This window comes from Ailuropoda melanoleuca, chromosome 5, assembly GCF_002007445.2.
Source record: "Ailuropoda melanoleuca isolate Jingjing chromosome 5, ASM200744v2, whole genome shotgun sequence".
Classification (NCBI taxonomy): domain Eukaryota; kingdom Metazoa; phylum Chordata; class Mammalia; order Carnivora; family Ursidae; genus Ailuropoda; species Ailuropoda melanoleuca.
In genome coordinates, this window is record NC_048222.1 from 105,687,109 (window position 1) to 105,705,946 (window position 18,838).

The window sequence follows — 18,838 nt, forward strand, 5'->3', positions numbered from 1 at the left end:
AAGCATAAGGTGGTTATAAAACTTTACTGTTTTCATGCACAACACAGAATAGAAAGTCTTTGAATTTCCTTTAAGACACTACAGTGACATGGCTATGGCTTCTCACCACTGACATTTGTTCAAACACACTTTACTTCATAGTTAGCAGGTTGTCAAATTAAGTGCCTACAGCTGTGTAATACAACCTGCATATCAACTATTAACGTTCATCCTTACTCAACCCAAGAATCTGCCCCCTCTTGAAGAGGCAAGAGGATATTAAATGCTAGGAACTCTCCAATGTCTTGTCTCTGAAAACCTTCGTCCTTACAAATATATTCAGACTGTGCCAATTTTTCCCACCTTTTGTCTCTCTCCGACGTAACAGGATAGCCACCTCCTGTTGGATGTTGAGTACCATGTTTCTGTGTCCCCATGCTGCAATTTCAGGGACATTCTTCTCTCCTCCATTTAACTAGACTAGACAGTCCTCTCTACAGGATTAGATACAAATACCTCCCACCTTAAACACACACAAATCCTCCCTCTCTTCATTCCTCATCCCACTCTACCTAATGTGCTTTTGGCTTCCATTCACTGCTGAGTCAAAAAAACTCTCCTCATCTGTTTTTTCCCCACTTCCTCTCCCATTGTTTGCTCTTAAGTCACTGTGGCATCACTTTTGCTCTTTGCATTCCCCTGGCTGGAACACCCTGATCCAGGAGCATGTCTTTCCTAACTGCCAAATGCAAAGCACATTTTCCAGATTCACTGGGTATCTTCTGAGGGCACTGGACACTAGTCATGATTCTCTCCTGCAAATCCTCTTTTCCTTGGCTTGCACAATCTGATTTCTTTTGGTTTATACCTCTTACTTCTTTGGTTGTTCCTTCTTGGTCTGCTTTTCAGGGTCCTCGTCTCCCATTCATCCACTTCATCCTCCTTAGACTCTTCTGTGGGCAGTTGCATTCACCCCTACAGCTTCAAACACCACCTATATACTGAGGACGTTTCCAGCCTACTCCTTTCTCTTGAGTTCAAGCCACTTACTGAACAGCTCTACTAGATTATCTATGGATATCTCACATGCTACTGTCTAAAACTAACTTCACTCCCCATTATTGCCACCTTGACCTCAAACTCTCCTCTTCCTGAGTTCTCCAACTTATTGAATGAAATCACCACCCAAATAGTCACCCAAGCAAAATCAAGACTCCTGCCTCTCTTCTCCCTTTCCCACATTCAACAGAATTGGCAAAACTATTGACCTTGGTCTAAGCACCTCTGAAATCATCCTCTTTGACTCTGCCTTCTTTCATTCCTCCTTGGATTAGAGTAGTTAAGCTCGCTGTGGGGCTTCACCCCCTCATCTTCTACATAGCTGTCACACAGCAAATTTTTAGAAATGTAGATCTGATGTCTTTTGCCTGCTTCGCTGCCTTTAGAATAAAGACCAAACTCCTCAGCACATCACACACATCCACCCTCCTCTCCCACCACTTTCCCACAGGTTCCTAAGTTAGTGTCATACCAGTATATTTGCAATTTCCTTCCAAACTCATCACACCCTCTTATTTTCATTGCTTCTTATGTCTAAAATAACCTTCTTCCTCTTCCCATCTTGCCTCTTCTTTTTTTTTTTTTTTTAAAGATTTTATTTATTTATTTAACAGAGACAAAGACAGCCAGCGAGAGAGGGAACACAAGCAGGGGGAGTGGGAGAGGAAGAAGCAGGCTCCCAGCAGAGGAGCCTGATGTGGGGCTTGATCCCATAACGCTGGGATCACGCCCTGAGCCGAAGGCAGATGCTCAACCGCTGTGCCACCCAGGCGCCCCAAGAAGCAGGCTCATAGCGGAGGAGCCTGATGTGGGGCTCGATCCCGTAACGCCGGGATCACGCCCTGAGCCGAAGGCAGACGCCTAACCGCTGTGCCACCCAGGCGCCCCCCCCCCCATCTTGCCTCTTCTTAACTGACCAGTCAAGATTAATCACTCTCGGCAAGGAGGTAAGGCAATGGGAACTTTCAAACATTGCTGGAAGGATTTTAAGTTGGTTCAATCACCTAGGAAAAACAGGTTCAATCACTAGAAAAACATTATCTAGTACTAAGTCTACAACATATGCATCATATGACCCAGGAATCCACTGCTGGAAAATATCCTGGAAAAACTCATACTACATGGGCATTACTGTGTGTGTGCAGAAGCACTTCCCAACAGCCAAAGGTGAAAAATCAATCCACATGTCCCAACAACAGGAGAACAGAGATTGTGGTGTGGTCATGTATACTACTATATGGTAATGAAAATGAACAAACAAGAGCCATTAGCAACAACCTGGATGAATTTTACAAACAATAGTGGGAAAAGATGACAGAAGAATACATATAGTAGGATTTGATTTCTCTAGAGTTCGAAACAGAAAAAATTAAACTCTCAATTAGGGATGCCTTCACTGGTGGTAAAAATATAGATAAAAGCAAAAGTCAGGCCTCTGTCATCTTGGGAAGAATTGTAACTAGGAGGGGACACAGAGAACTTCTCAGAGTCTGGCAATACTCTGTCTCTTGACATGCCTGCTAGTCACAAAGATGTTCATGTCATAACAACTCACTGGGCTGTACATGTATATGAACCTTCATAATTTTAAAATAAAATCTGAAAAAATTACCCCGAGCTTACAAAGTACCAATTTCTCATAATCATTTATTCTTTCTTTCTCTCTTCCGATGGTTCTTAGTGGAGAATTTTTTTTAATCAGCTGATTTTGCTGTCTAACTACAGATGCTCAGACATCACCACAATTCAACTCAATCACTAGAATCATCGGATGGTGGGACCAGAATATGTAGGTAAGGGTTTTTAATTTCACAAGTGACTCTGAAAACAACCTCTTGTTACAAACCACTCCCTAGACTACAAGCCCTTTGAAAAAAACTGTATCTTTTTCATACCACCCACATCTAGCACAATACCTGGTATATAACAGGTACTTAAAACATGTTTGTCGATGTAATGATGAAAATGCAAACTACAAATCTCATGGTTTGGATTTGCATTACTTTTTTTTTTTAAGATTTTATTTATTTATTCGACAGAGACAGAGACATCCAATGAGAGAGAACACAAGCAGGGGGAGTGGGAGAGGAAGAAGCAGGCTCATAGAGGAGGAGCCTGATGTGGGGCTCCATCCCAGAACACCGGAATCACGCCCTGAGCCGAAGGCAGACACTTAACCGCTGTGCCACCCAGGCGCCTCTGGATTTGCATTACTTCCAGGTAAAAACATTTGCACAGTGTAGCTGTTTACACAGAATGACCCTGGGAAGGTCAGGGTCAGGCTCCTGAAAGATGTCATGCATGACTGGAGACATTCTTAGGTCATGCCAGCCCACCAAAACGCAACCTAAGGCATATATGGAAACAAGCAGGATATGAAGGCTGCCTAGTACCTACCAATGTTTTTAATTCATTTCAGACCATCAAAGCATCAAGAGTCCAGGAAACACACACTTACTTGTTTTTTAAAAATTCAAGTATAATACAGTGTTTTATTAGTTTCAAGCATACAGGGTAGTTTTTAAGTCAATAAATGTAATGTGTCTTTCAATCAATGGAATATGCATGTGTGTACTTATATATATATAAATATATATGTGTATGTACATAATGAATGTTTTTAATAGCTAAATCACAGTAATTCACCAACATTTAAATGTCAATTTGCTGTTAGAAATTACAAATAGTTACATGCAACCTTATGCAGTTGGAAATTTAATAACAGTATGTTTGGCTAGCCTACTTTTATTATCAGTTCCTATAAAGTATCTCATCCACTTCTGTTAAAATATTTACAATAACTGCCTAACCCCATTAATTAGTTTGTAATCACAAACTATTTTGACATTCATGGCAGAAAATCAATTATACAAAATTTGGACATTCAGACTATTACGTAACTTGGAGTGGAAGCAAACACTGAACTTTATGATACAAGTCTAAAGTGCAAAGGCTCTTCAAGCTTAGAAAAAGATCCCCTCCCCACACATGGAGATTTAAATATGGTAACATAAAAATGGAAAGACAAACAGAAAAGAAAGCTTGCCTGACACTATAGATCTAATATTAGCAAGAATCTTAGGAACCTTAATTCTTTCCTAACTTCTAAAACAGAGATAAAAAAAAATGCCTCCAAAGACATATAACCAGGGAAAATAAATCCGGGTCTGTTGCATCTACAAAATGGTTTGATATCCCTCATCAAGCACAGCATTTGTGAGGCTGTCCTACTGGGTGGATTAAAATGTGCTTATCTCCATCTAAGCACATCAGAGAAGAGTTCCCACGTCCATCTGGTTAAGAAAAATACAGGGTGAAGAAAAGAAAGACTGATTTATTATTCTCTTGTGGCAAACAGCTTAGTCGGGTTTTTTGTTTTTTTTTTTTACCCAAACTGTACAGAACCCAGAATTTAAACTTATGGGGATCCGCAGAGTTACACATAGTGCACTGCTCTGGCCTGGAAGCCTATCCCACTCTGCACTCCTTTGCTGTGTCACTGGACCATTGCTGTTGCATCACAAAATGAATATAATGGCCTTCACTATGGGGAAAGGCTGAGGACACAAAATGAGATCTTTCATCTCTAAGACCAATGCTCCTTCAACACCTCTGAAGGCAACTGGCTGAACCAAGTCATGTCCTAAAGTCACATCCAGCAGCACAGACCGTGATACAATCCACTGAGAAGGGGTACAAAAACTACTTTGAACGTCTGAGCATCTATGAAGAGGTATGCCCAGAAATCCACGTTTCAGCATGGAAATTTCAGAGAAGTTTAACCAAAAACCAAAAACCAAAAAAAAAAAAAAAAAATGAGGTGAAAGTAGAAACAAAAATCCTACTCACTAACCATAGAGCTTTATAAAGCTTACCAGCTGAAAAAGAAATTGTATCCAATCTCCTGGAAGGAGAGAACCTACAAATCATATCCATTATCTGTCTTTTTGTTTCTCACGCCTGGGCCAGGCATATTCCACAATTTACAAGAGATCACTGCGACAGTTTTAATTCTGTGCTTATTTTGATGACAGAACTTAAAATGTTTATATCATCCTATTCTGGAATAGGTGAACAACTGCTTCTAAATCAATCAGGCCACTCACTGTCCAGTTTCAATTCCTTTGCTACCAAAGGGTGTAACTTTGCTGGGAGTTAATGAGGAAAAGGAGAAGTGGACTTAATCTATGTAAACGGTGTGTTCACAGCAAATTAAGGCCAGAGGATATAATTTTACCCTGTAGGACTGGAGCTTTATCAACAGTGCAAAACTGACTCCTTACATGGCATTCTGAAATACAGCACATCAAACTCAGCATTAAGTACCACGGTCACATCTGGAACAATTATTTTGAGAAAACAGTATCTGTAGCTTTACACTGTTACTTTTTACATTTTTATAGATTACACAGTTTTGCTGGTATTTACATTATCAATTTGTTTAGGTTATATTGGTGTGTAAGACCTATAGTATATAAAAATACTTACCTTTCTACATATTTAGGTGACAATGTAATTAAAGTAATTAAGGCAATACTAAACTTCTACAAGTTAGCTGTTAGATTTTTACATTGTTTTTCATGTTTAAGTGGCCCAAATATTGCAAAAGTTTGAGAAACACTGCAATCTTAAGGATGCTGAGGAAGAGAGAAAACTTTTTTAAAAAATGTGCCTATCCAATATTTCTCTTTTTTTAGAGGAGGAAGGGGTAGAGGGAGAGGAAGAGAGAGAGCGCCCAACACAGGATTCAATCTCATGACCCTGAGATCATGACCTGAGCCAAAATCAAGAGTCGGACACTCAACCAACTGAGCCACCCAGACACTCCCCCCCCCATCTAATATTCCTAAAGCATCACGGATCAAGGGTCAGTCCTTCAACTGGCTCATCATCTGAGAGAGGTAACACCTTCCATGACAGAGTTACCCCAACTTCTGGAGACCTTTGCTTAATACCTTCCTCCTTCATTCCTTAAAACTCACTGTGAATCTGAGAGGAAGACCTGGCCCCAGTTTTAAGCAAGTGATTGATAGTGAGGATAGCTCAGAGTCAATGCAAGGGCACACCTGGGTGGCTCAGTCAGTTACACATCCAACTCTTTTTTTTTTTTTTAAGATTTTATTTATTTATTAGACAGAGATAGAGACAGCCAGCGAGAGAGGGAACACAAGCAGGGGGAGTGGGAGAGGAAGAAGCAGGCTCATAGCGGATGAGCCTGATGTGGGGCTCTATCCCACAATGCCGGGATCACGCCCTGAGCCGAAGGCAGACGCTCAACCACTGTGCCACCCAGGCGCCCCTACACATCCAACTCTTGATTTTGATTCAGGTCACAATCTCAGGGTCATGAGATGGGAGCCTTGTGACAGGCTCCACGCTCAGCAGAGTCTGCTTGAGATTCTCTTTCTCCCTCTCCTCCTCACTCCCCTCTTACAAATTCTTTCTCTCAAATAAATCTTTGCCAAAAAAAAAAAAAAAAAAGATTCACTGCAAGTGATGAAAGATTCAGAAGCCAGATGTTTGCACAAAAAAGAGGTGATGTTTACAGAATGGGAAGGAAGGGGAAATAGTAAAGTATGACCACTGTCTCCAGATGTCTGAAAAGCTGCTGTGTAAAAGTAAGATAAGCCTTATGAAGCTCCAAATGGTGGCTCTAGAATATAGCAGGGAAGTCATAAGGACATAAATTTTGGGTTAAGATCTGAGGACCACTACCATTTATCCAAGAGCCACAACATGCTAGGACTCTGCTAAGTGTTTTGTACACATTATAGGGTTCATGTAGAGCCTTCCATCTATTGGTCTTGATCACTAAACTACTAAGAGATGGATTCACATCAGGCTATTTCTCAAGTTCTTTCTCTCTCAGAGGCTTAATGAACATGAGTATAGAGTGTACTAAAATTCCTTATTTCTTTTCTTGATTCTCTGCCAATGAGGCAAAACACTGTTAAGTAAAAAGACCAAGATGATGGACAAGTATACTGGGGAAGACAGCATCATCATTGCCTTTAAGAAATAATTACACTATTATTATTTAAAACTTAAAGTAATCTTAAGTTTGCAAAACATATGGAGTAAAGGAAGAGAGAAATCAGTGAAGATATTTTAAAATTTTTATTGTGAGGGGTATCTGGATGGCTCAATCAGGTAAGCATCAGCTTGATTTCAGCTCAGGACCTGATATCCCGTCATGGGATCCAGCCCCACGTCAGGCTCCGCACTCAGCTGGGAATCTGCTTCTCTCCCTCTCTCTCTTCCTCTGCCCTTCCCTCTGTGCTCTCCCCACCCCCAAAAAATAAATCTTTAAAACTTTCATTGTGATATATTTGGTTGCAAATGATAATAATTTAATCAACATATAAATAATAGATAACACAACAGGTCATAACTGTAGATTATTTTAGTCACTTTGAGATGTTAGCAAAGGTTACAGTGTAATAAAAATTACATAAGTTGATCTCACAGTCAACTTTTTCCTATTCCTTCAGTCTACAAAGTAGCAGCTTCTGACAAATTACAGTATGTTTAGTCTACTGCCTTGTTCTTCCTCTGCAAATCTAGCCAACTGTCCAGTCTTAAAAAAGGTTTTTAAAACACCTATATCCACCTGTTCCCACCTATTAAGAAATCTAAAAATGACACAAAAGTAAAATAAATCCTCATTGTGCCAGAAGTATCTGTTGCATAGGACAAAGAAACAAAACAACTGTGGTCCCAGCCCTCAATAGGTTTATAATGTTCCCTTTCCTGAGAATGTTTTATGGAGAAGAACCTCCTACAGGTTATTGAGGGTTTTAAGTAATCTCTACACCCAATGTGGGGCTCAAACTCACAATCTCGAGACCAAGAGTTGCATGCTCTACCAACTGAGCCAGCCAGGCATCCCTAAACCTGAATGACTCTTCAAAAAGTGACACAGAGCCAGGCAGAGCCAGGATCATTTCTCTTTCCCACTCCCAGAAGCTTTTCCCAAGATCACTGAACTTTAAAAGGGAAATGGTCTTAGCAATTACCTTTCATTTTACAAATGAGAAACTGAGGTCAAGCAAGGCAACTATGCAGAACTATGCACAGATCCCACTCTGCAGGTGCACAGGAAAATGCATTTTATTTCAAGACCCATACATGAAACATCCTAAATTGTTGTTATACCTACAGTGACTGAGAAGCTACTGTAATCTTCATTTTCCAGGTATAAGTGATTAACAGGTTTGGCTTTAGCAGTGATGGGGCTCTAGAGTGCTGATCTATTGTGACCTATGTAAATCTTGGGGGTCGGAATAGGCCCCACTTCCTCACAGGTGGTAGAAAAGAGCAGTTCAGAATACAGGGGGACAAAAAAGAGCAGCAAACCAGAAAATAGACTAACAACAAAGAACAAATTGAGGGTGGCTGGAGGGGAGGTGGGTGGTGGGAAGGGCTAAATGGGTGATGGGGATTAAGGAGGGCATTTGTTGTGATGAGCACCCGGTGTTATGTGGAAGTGATGACAAATCACTAAATCTTATACCTGGAACAAATATTCCACTGTGTGCTAACTGGAATTTAAATAAAAACTTGGAAAAGGAAAAAAATAAGTGAAAAATAAAACATTTCAAAACTGTGCTAATGCTAAGAATCCCAAATCCTTCGAGTGGTGGTTTACTTTACTGATAATAGAAATAAAAACAGAAGGGCTGGGAGCACAGGCAGGTGGGAATGACGGGAAGGAGACATAGCCAGGAAGTACAGCAAAACCCCCTGGCCTTCCCAGCTATGAAGAAAGCAGTTTGACAGCCACTGCCCAAGGGAATCTAGTTTTCTTTGTTTTATATCACAGGACCATAAATTACTTATTTCCATAGTCTAAAACCTTATGAAATACTGATTTTTTCGTTTAACTACAAGAGTATCACTGTGTCATACTCTAATTCATAAATGCTTGCCCAAATATTCCATTTCTTCCACCCAACCCTTAATTTTTTATTCTTCACATGAAAACTTCTCTTCCCATTACCTCTAGAAAGGGCTTATTATGTAGCTATATTATAGCACATCTAAATTTCCCTGTTTTAGGGAATGAGATGAAGAAAGCAATCAGATTTATAGAAGCAGATATAATGGAAGAGTCATTTTCTCCACAATGAGTTAGCACAGCATTTTTGATGTATCTAAATATAATCCAATTTTTCAAAATATGCATTTTCTTCACAAATATATAGGAACAACCCTATTCAAACTTAATTTGTATAAAACTTCCCTTGACAACCAAGAGACTTAGACGTAACATCACTTTTTGGGCTACTTATTCGATGAATTTATTGTGAGTCCGAGATCTCTGACCTAACCGTGCTCCCAGTCTAGTGCAAAAGACAGACCTGATGTACCACTGATGACAAAGCTAAGGGCTATAATAGAGGTAAGGAAACACGCTGTGAGTAAGCAAAGGGAAGAGTTACCATCTTGATCTCAGGCCCTGGCTCCAACATCTGTCCCTCTGGAAAGCCTTGTTCACCATCCTACCCACGTCACTCCCACTTCATTCACAGCACCTGAGCTAGAACCATCTTGTGTATGTTTGTGTGTGTTCATGTTCACGATCTCTCCCTCCAGAATGTGAGCATCTTGAGGAAAGAAACTGTCCCCTGGAACAGCACCTGGAACAACAACAAATAGACTCCATCAACAGCTATCGGAGACCAGTATCCCGAAGGTCTGGAAGAGACTTCTCAGAGGCAATATTGGAAGTGGGTCCTGAAGAACCTAGGAGTCTGCCAGAGAAGGCTGGCACACCAAAGATTCAATGTTAAGCTGCCACATCCTATCATCATAAATGCCTTTAACGTGTACTGCTTTTGACTTCTATGTGTACTTCTATTTGACTTCAAATATCTTTTCACACATGGGGTTTATGTTTCTTTCCTCACCATAACATGTTTTGAAGAACTCAGTTTCTATTATTACCATAAAAAAATCTATCTTTTTTGGGGGGGGAATCCTACCTTATAACTTGGGTTCTTATTGAGACTCATTTTTACTTAAAACTCTCAGTAACTATATTTTTGTTTAACACCTTCAAAGAAGCTGACCTAGGGGCTTGTGGGTGGCTCAGCTGGTGAAGCATCTGCCTTTGGCTCAGGTCATGGTCTCAAGGTCCTGGGATTGAGCCCTGTGTGTGGCTCCCGAGTTTGCTTCTCCCTCTGTGCACAAGCACTCTCTCTCTCTCTCTCTCTCTCTCTCTCTCTCTCTCTGTCTCGTGCGTGCTCTCTCTCAAATAAGATCTTTAAAAAAAAACCAAAAAACAAAGTGACTTAACCAAACAGATCCAATAAACTAGGCTTACTAGGAGAACCTTGGAAACTTCAAGGGCTTGATCACTCTAGAACCTAATTTGAATTTAAGAAAAATAAATCAAGCCAATTTTCAACTTAATTTAATGGAATAATGGAATATCACTTATCAAAATAATCAAAATTCTCTCACGTGCCAAAAAATTCAATGTTTGCTGTTGACTGGGGAGTAAAAGATCAAAATAACATAAAACAACATTTTACTTCAGAATGAGAGGCAGAGGCAGGTGGCTATTATTTTTGACTCCTGGCAAATACTTCCTCAGAGCCTTACACCCACTCCCTGCTTGGTGGTAGGACATTTACAGCCTTGTCCATTTTCTGGAAGACAGGATCTGGATAAGGAAAGGCAGCCTAAGCCATCATACACTCAGTAACCAACCACTTAGGGGAAGGGTATATACTTTCAATCTACAAAAGGATCTTAGGTAATCTGCCAAACTTTCATTTAACAGGAAAAGAGATAAAACCCAGAGAACAGAGGTAATTTTTTCTCAAATCCAGTCAGTAGAACCCAGGTATCCTGACTAGATCAGGCATTGTTTCTACTATCCATGGGCATGTCTCTTCAGGACATCAAAATTTTATAAACGTAGCCAAAATGTTCAGAAGGGGAGAACACTCATGAAACAAAAACTAAGACTAGAGGGGTACCTGGCTGGCTCAGGCTGAGGACCATGTGACGCTTGATCTCAGGGTAGTGAGTTCCAGCCCCACATTGGGTGTAGAGATTAAATAAACTTAAATAAACACTTAAGGAATTCTGACTCTTAGCCGCAGACATGAGAACTTAAGAACAAATCATCTGAACATCCTCAGTTGTCCAATCAAAGATGCTCTAAGTTTGGCTGGCTCATGGTTTCAGGCAGCTGAAACTGATTTTCCCAGTACTGACTCACAGTCCTGCTCTAAAAGAAGGTCCCCAACAAGTTTTAAAGAATAAACGGTATTACAGAGACGCAGAGACCAACTCCATGAAATTAATCCAGCAAGGGGAGGTAAAACAAAAGGCTGAAGATACCTGCTGGATTAGGGAAGTACAGGCGGAGTGGCAGCCAACACCTGAACACAGTTTTTCGTCTCCAGAGATTTTCAAGGTCAAAGGCAGAAGAAAAAAATCTGGGCCATGTAGATTTCTTTTGTCATCAGAGTTCAATGGGATTGGGGCTCTGAATGAGTGTTCACGCCCAGCTGTCTTGAGTCATCACTTTTTATTCTTCACTAAAAACATTTTAGAAATACATTTTAGGAAAACAGTATCTCCTGAACTACAAATTTCATGGGATGGAAGAGGCAGAGGAGAGAACATAATATACAAAATACTATCAGAAAGTCTTTATTAAAAATGAGCTAAAATGGCCAGGGGCACCTAGCTGGCTCAGCTGGAAAACCATGCGACTGTTGATCTCATGGTCATGAGTTTGAGGCCCACACTGGGTGTAGAGATTACTAATACAATAATTATAAAATAAAATAATAAAATAAAATTTTAAAAATGATCTAAAATGAATTAGTCGCTTTTAAAAATGTACCCATTTTTACTGATGCAAATAAGTTTGCAGGTAGCTGATTAGTTCTACATGATAAATCAGAACATTTGAGCACACAATTTTAACTGAAAGTTTAAACTATTTAAATCCTCAAACGATGGATATTAAGCATTGATGGCTCTTTCTTTTCTTGAAAACTGCCTTGCAACAGGGTATTCCACTCATTTTGTAGGAAATTCAAGACCTAGACAAAGATCCATTGTCAAAGAGAATGTCACTATGACAAAAGAAGGGCACAAATTTTCTTCTTTTGCAGTACTTTTATTAAATACTGCTGGAAACAAGCAGGCAATTGGCTAGACTAGGGAAACATTTCTGTTGTGCAAATATTTGTGTTATATCATTATTTATCATATGGTAGTATAATTAGGATTCTATACATACTTACAGTTCCCCATCCGCCAAAAATCAGTGAATAAATAACTGGAAGGAAATTTGTCACCTTTCAATTTACAGTTGAAACTATACAGTTTGAGAACTTACACTCAGTGAACCATGCAACACCTGGGCAATGACAAACTCAATGCACAATATGTGCTCCCATTAATTAATATGCGTAATGGTCATCTTGACCACCCCCCATAATGATATTCATCTTTGGAGTACATTAATTTCATGTAGCAAATACACTGTTAAAATTACTTGAGAGAAGGATTTAAAATTTTTGTCCCTCTTCAGACCACACTATGCACAGTATCCCAAGGGAATGTGAGTAATGAGTACTTAAGCAATAGGTATCACCTTGATTTTTCTGCAGGGCTGCTCATCTAGCTTGGGTCAGTCAGAAAATGTTACTCAGTTTTGAAATATCTAGGCAAATGTTGCTTTTAAGTATTTAATATGACAAAGAAGGCAACAGAATCCTTTTAACAATGTATCATCTTATTTATACTCCTCTGGCTGTCATCACCTCCTCAAGAAGCCTTTAAAACCAAAACACACAAGTGACCAAGAGAACGTGTGAAGTCGAGAATACACACACACCGACTGAAGAGACAACTTAATTTTGGCTGGGTCCTCATCTAGCCAAGACAGGGAAAACCTCTGGTAACAGTGACTAAGTGGGGAAACTCAACCACTTTCAAGGCGCCTCGGTATATCGATTTATTAGAGGTGAACTGGCGAAGAAAGGGCATATACTGCAGATACTGTGTAACAAGGCATATCGCTCATTTCCTCACCTGTAAAATGGGCACAGTGACTTCAAACCATAATACAAGAATATGACGAGATAATATAAGAAAAATAGTTGGCTTGGGGCACCTGGGGGGCTCAGTTGGTTAAGCTTCCAACTTCTGGTTTCGGTTTGAGTCATAATCTCAGGATCCTGGGATCAAGCCCTGCACTGGGCTCCTGGCTCAGCAAGGAGTCTGCTTGAGGATTTCTGTCCCTCTGCTTCTTTCCCCGCTCTCTCTCTCTCTCTCTCTCTCCCTCTCTCAAAAAAAAATAATAAATCTTAAAAAAAAGAAAGAAAAAAGAAAAAATAGTTGGCTCAAAGTTCAGTTTCCTTTCCCTGCCACACCAATATTGCTATGACTACAAGAAATGAGCCATTTGCATTAAGAAAGATGCATGAGAGCAAACTGTCTTTAAACATGAAATCAGCATATATGTGGGTTCTGTCTCATCTTTATAGGTGCTGTTTAGATCTGGAAATGAGTTCTTAACTACATGCCTTTTCGCCCTGAAAGAGAAGAAGCATAAATACAGTATTGCAGGAATTCAAGGATGACACAACAAACAGCCAAGCAGTACTTCTGAGTGAAGCATGGTTGACACTCTAGGATTGCCAATTTATAATAGGCCCCAACTACTCATTCCAACAGCCTCTCTCATCCTAACTAACTACTTTCAGCAGGGGAGGAGGCAGGACAGACTGACCTTGATTCACCTCATTACCACCCAAATGAGGAAAACCCTCTAGCACAGGGATCCTCAATCTTGGCTCCACATCGAATCACCTGGGGAACTTTTAAAGCTCCAACTGCCCAGATCACACCCCAAACATCTGAATATCTGGGGGTAGGGTGCAGGCACCTGTAATTTTTTAAAGTCCCCAGTGACCCAGAGTGCAGCCAAGATTGAGAACCACTGTCTAGCATCACGCCTCCTGACCTCATGTAACTTCTGCTGAAAGCCAACCTAGAGCATTTCACAAGCACAACTTCTTAGTAGAGGAGGCACAACAGGGTCCCGAAGGCTGGAACATCACTGATGCCTGCACCGAGGTCCACACAGAGGGCTGAACAGAAAGCTTATTAGTAAGAGGGTTACCCAGATCCTCACCTGAGAGCCGCCTTTCCCAACAGTTTGCACTAAAACCAACCAAACAAAAACCCCAAGTTTACCAATCTTAAGAGATGTCACCAAAGCCCGCCGGGATTTTTTTTTTTCTTTTTTAAAGAGAAATCTATTGGGAAAGAATATATGGGGGAGCGCACCCGCCGCCCCACACACACACACACACAGAGGCTATAGAAAAGCAGACCGAACCAACAATTCCCATCGCCGCCTAGAAAACACCCGGTAAACTCCCCTCAGCGCAGCGCAAGCGGGCGCGCGCCAGCCTGTGGCCACTGCACCTGCTGTCGCGCTGGGCCGCACCTGCCGCGCCGGGCCCTCTCTTCCTACCTTCCAGCAGCTCATCCAGGCTGGTGACCTTCCGACTGCCGTCGATGGTGTAGATGGTGCGGACACCCTGAGGCAGGTTCACGTTGTCCGACAAGGAGCGGGTGAGCTCCATGAGCAGCGCATCGAAGGACCGGAAGCGGTCGCTGGAGATGGCAAACACCAGGCCCTTGAAGTAGCGGTCCCCATTCCGGTAGAAGCGCGCCTTCTTGGCCTTCTTCTCTGAGCTCAGAGCCTGCAGGGTCCGCGTGCGGTAGAAGCTGCAGTGGGCACTGTGCGCCGGGCTAGGGATGAGCCCGTTCCCCTTGGGGCCCGAGCTGCTGCTGCCTCCCGAGGAGCTGGGCGCCCCTCGCCGCGACCCGGGTCGCGGCCTTTTGTCCCGTTCCTCAAAGTGCTCCAGCTCAATACTCCTGGTGCTGGCCATCACGGCTGCTCCGAAGGCTCCCCCACAAAAAACGTCCCACCCGGGTAGCCTAGCGTCAATGCGAGAATCAGTTCAGGGACGTCTGACCGCGAGGGGCCTCAGAGCGCCGGGACACCTGGCTCTGGCATCCCGCCCTCTCCTCGCAGGTGGGGCGGCTGAGCCGCCGAGGAGCCGAATGGCCCGCGCCCCCCCTAAAAGTGGCCGCAGCGTCGAGCTGCCCAGCTCATTGTCCAGCGCGGCTCCCTCGGTCCCTCCCGCCTGCCGGGGAGCCCCACGCACCCCCCCCGGGCGCCTTCTCCACCCGGCCACGCCTCACAACTCCCTCCGGCTGCCGGCCAGGAGCCGCAAAGTTGGGCAGCCCGAGGTTCGCCCCTGGTCTGCGGGCGCACACAAAGCTCGGGCGCCCGCCGCAGCTCGCGCCCGCCGGCGGCTCCCGGGAGGCTGAGGGGAAGGAAGGAAGAGGAGGGGGAGGAGCTGGGAGCGTGGGAGAGGCGCCGCGGGCCCGCAGGGGCGTCGCGCCCGGCCCCGGCCCGCCCACGAGCCCTGCCGGAGGCCGGGGATGCGGCGCCTCCGCCTGGCTCGCCCGCAGGCCCTGCCCTAGTGGCGGCGCGGGCGGGCTCGGGCTGAGAGGGCAGTGCGGGAGACCCTTCCTCCCACGGAGCCCGGCCCTCCGGGAAATAATGCAGACAGCCTCCCTGGCTGCCGGCCGGCCCGGCCCACCCGCGGGCATCCGCGCCCGACTCCGCGGCCCGCCCGGCCCGCTGGCGGGGCTGGTGGAGGGGGTTCCTGACCCCCAAGGGCTGCCAAAGCCCGGGAGGAGGGGGTGCACGAGGAGAAGGGGGCCGCACGGGTCAGCGCGGAGGCTCTGCGGCGCGAGAGGATCGACTCCTCCTGGGTCCTAGGCAACCCCGCCCGCCTGACAGCTACAAACCCGCGCCGCGCGCTAATGGGCGCAGCCGCGGCACGCGCTCCTCCGCCTGGGAAACGTAAACGCGCAGGCCAAAAAAAACTACAAAGGAAGGAGATTCAAGGGCAGAGATCACATCCCTAACTAGCCTCCAAAGGAGGAACCGAGGCCAAACTAGGGCAGAGATTCGAAAGATGACATTGGATTTGGGCACAAATTTAAAAGAAAATTCGAAGCTTTATTTTAAAATCCTTTGATAAAACAGTTTCCTTTGCAGATTTGCTAACATGGGATGTTGAGTAACTTTGAATGAATAAACGATCAGAAGTTATTGGGTTTTGAGGGATTTATTTAATAAACAATTATTTATTAAGAGCTCGCCATGTGCTAGGCATTGTTTCCATCACTGGGGATTCATTAGTAAAGGAAACAAATACCTCCCCTCCCCCACTCACACTCAACTGGTATTCAATGTTGTCAATTTGAGCTTCTTAAAGTAGTAGGTCTAACAACTGTAAGCACCCATCCTACTGGAAATCCTAATTTACTAGTGTTTGGTCAAGAGTAAAAACATATTTCCTAAAGGCTTGTGAGAAACATTCGTTATTTCCGTTTTGCCATCAGGGAAAGATGAAGCTAAAAGATGTTTGGTCCTACTCTAACAGGTGGGTAAGCTATCCTGAAACCTTATTTATTCAGCACCTGGTTCGTTGAGTGGCCCTAGACAACAAATCCAAATCGACCTGGAAGGTAGGAAGGCATGGATACTTTTCTTGGAATGAATTGAGTCCTGGAAAAGCATGAATAAGAAAAGGCAGAAGTATATGCAGTTCTTCAGCAGCTGTGACGTTGCCCTTGCATGGCAATGCTCCAGAAGATTCCTGTTCGGTGCAGGGTGGTAGTCCCGGGGCAGTCTCAGGGACACACCCAAACATAGCACACTTCTAGAACCAGGCTTGGAGCAGGCCAGGAAGTCAGCTGATCTGAGGTTACAGTGTAGTTTTCAAGGGGAAAAATTTGAAAATACTCTTAGGTCCATGACCATAATAGACCTCAACCCAAACCAATTAAATAAGAATTCCTGGAGATAGGCTTCTCCAAAAGCATTTTTTCTTTCTTTCTCCCTTTCTCTTTCTTTCTTTTTTAAGATTTATCTGTTTATTTTAGAGCAAGAGAGAGCACACAAGCAGGGGGAGGGGGAGAGGGGGAGAGAGCCCCAAGCAGACTCCCTGCCAAGCATGAGCCTGGGACAGGGCTCCATCTAACAACCCGAGACCATGACCTTGATAAGATTTTGGAATATAGGTGAAGTTCATTGGGGTAAAGTCCAGAGCCAAGGACCAAGAAAGAATTCTTGAGACATCTTTAGTGCAAAATGGTGGTTTAAAGCACGGGGACAGGACCCATGGACAGAAAGAGCTGCTCCCCCGGGTTAATTATATACTTTCCTTACCTTGGGGAAGGTAAGGAAACAGGGAGGGTTGAGAAAGTGCTTTCATATGTTAAAGAAGACTCACAGGATACGGGAGGCCTTGCTATTGTCAAGTTAAGGTTGTTTACCCCCCTAGTAAGGCATTAACATGAAGATAGTTGGGAACTTCCTGGAGGCTGCAGATTATAAGGACGTTTAATTGTATTTACATTCCCTTCAGGAAGCTAGGTTATTGATAGAACTGCTTTGTTCTTGTAGACTGCTAAAACCTTTGTAAACTGAGGAGACTCAAGTCTTGCAGGATTGTGGTCTCTATAGGTTAACTATTTCTTTTTCCTTTAGGGTAGCCAGGACTGCCTGAGGAGTGTCACGTGCATCCCATGGTGAGGGGGAGGGGGGTTGCAGGGTGTCAGTTTCTGCTTTGTCCTCAGCTTGCCTTCTGTTCCCTCATGATTTATGTCATTCCCATACTATCCTGTAAGATACACAGCTCAGCCCTGTTCAGTGGGGGACACAAGGGTATGACTACCAGCAGTCAGGGTTCCTTGGGGTCATCTCGCAGGCTGGTCATGCAGGCTTCAATCATTCAAGCTTTAGGACACTGACATACACACATTTTCTCAAAGATTTCCGGTAAAAGATTCGGCCCTTCATAAATAGTGAAGACAATGATGTAATATGCCAATATTTTCACATTATTCCCTAACATTATATCCCTAAATTAAACAAAGGTTACTGTTTCTCAACAAGGGTGAGGGCAGAAGAGAAAGAATTTCAAAGCTGTTATTTAGTTAAAATTATTTTGCTTCTGCTCTTGCATTAACTTGTTCAAAGAATTTTATTCCTAACCGTCAAATAAGAATTAAGATGTGATCACTTTTCATGAGATATTTACATCATATATATGGTATATATGAAGATTCAGTTTGCCAAAATTTGAACATTTATGGTGGTGGGAAAAAATTAGTTTTGGCATTACAACCCTAAGGCAATCAAAATTGGGGGTTCTAGATAGCCATCACTTAATTTGGGTTACTTTGTAGTAGAACCAAAGCAAATTCTCTCCTTTTAAGCCATTGCGGAATTTGCAAAATCGGGTATTTCAACTGGTATTTCCCTTGTTGAGATAGCCCTTTTTTCTAACAAAGAAGTACTATCTGATTTGCTAATCATTAGTCATTACAGAGATGGTCTCATTCTCTGTGGTGGTTGTGAGGTCTACTGATTCTGTCCACCAGGTCCTCATTTAAAAGTGCTTCATTAGGAGGGACTGGCCCTGACTCTTCACCACTTGGAAGGCGGCCTTGACCTTTTCTCTCTGTTGGTGGTAGGTTCTCCATACCCTTTCTGCACCCCTCATAATCTAACACTTGTCTGAATAAAAACTTTTGTGCTGAGTACTTTAAAAATGGCTTCATTTCTCTGCTACAGAGAACCTAAGAATTTCAATCCAACACTTCTCCATTTTTGTGTGATTACAAAGGACCCCTTCCTGCTTTTGATGTGTAATAATTTTAAATCACGAAG

At 43.1% G+C, this 18,838-nt stretch overlaps 1 protein-coding gene across 8 annotated transcripts in view; it reads right to left on the bottom strand.

Annotated features, from left to right (window-relative positions):
* The window catches only part of DCLK2 (doublecortin like kinase 2), a 149,629-nt gene extending 134,347 nt beyond the window's left edge, over positions 1–15,282 (bottom strand). For all 8 annotated transcript variants that reach the window (XR_861308.3, XM_011237755.3, XM_002929697.4 and 5 more), the window contains exon 1: positions 14,552–15,282. Coding sequence is in view for 7 of the 8 variants with exons in the window: in XM_011237755.3 (XP_011236057.1) it covers positions 14,552–14,972 (421 nt within the window). In the remaining variant the exon portion in view is untranslated. The remainder of the gene's footprint in view (positions 1–14,551) is intronic.
* Positions 15,283–18,838: the final 3,556 nt, after the last annotated feature.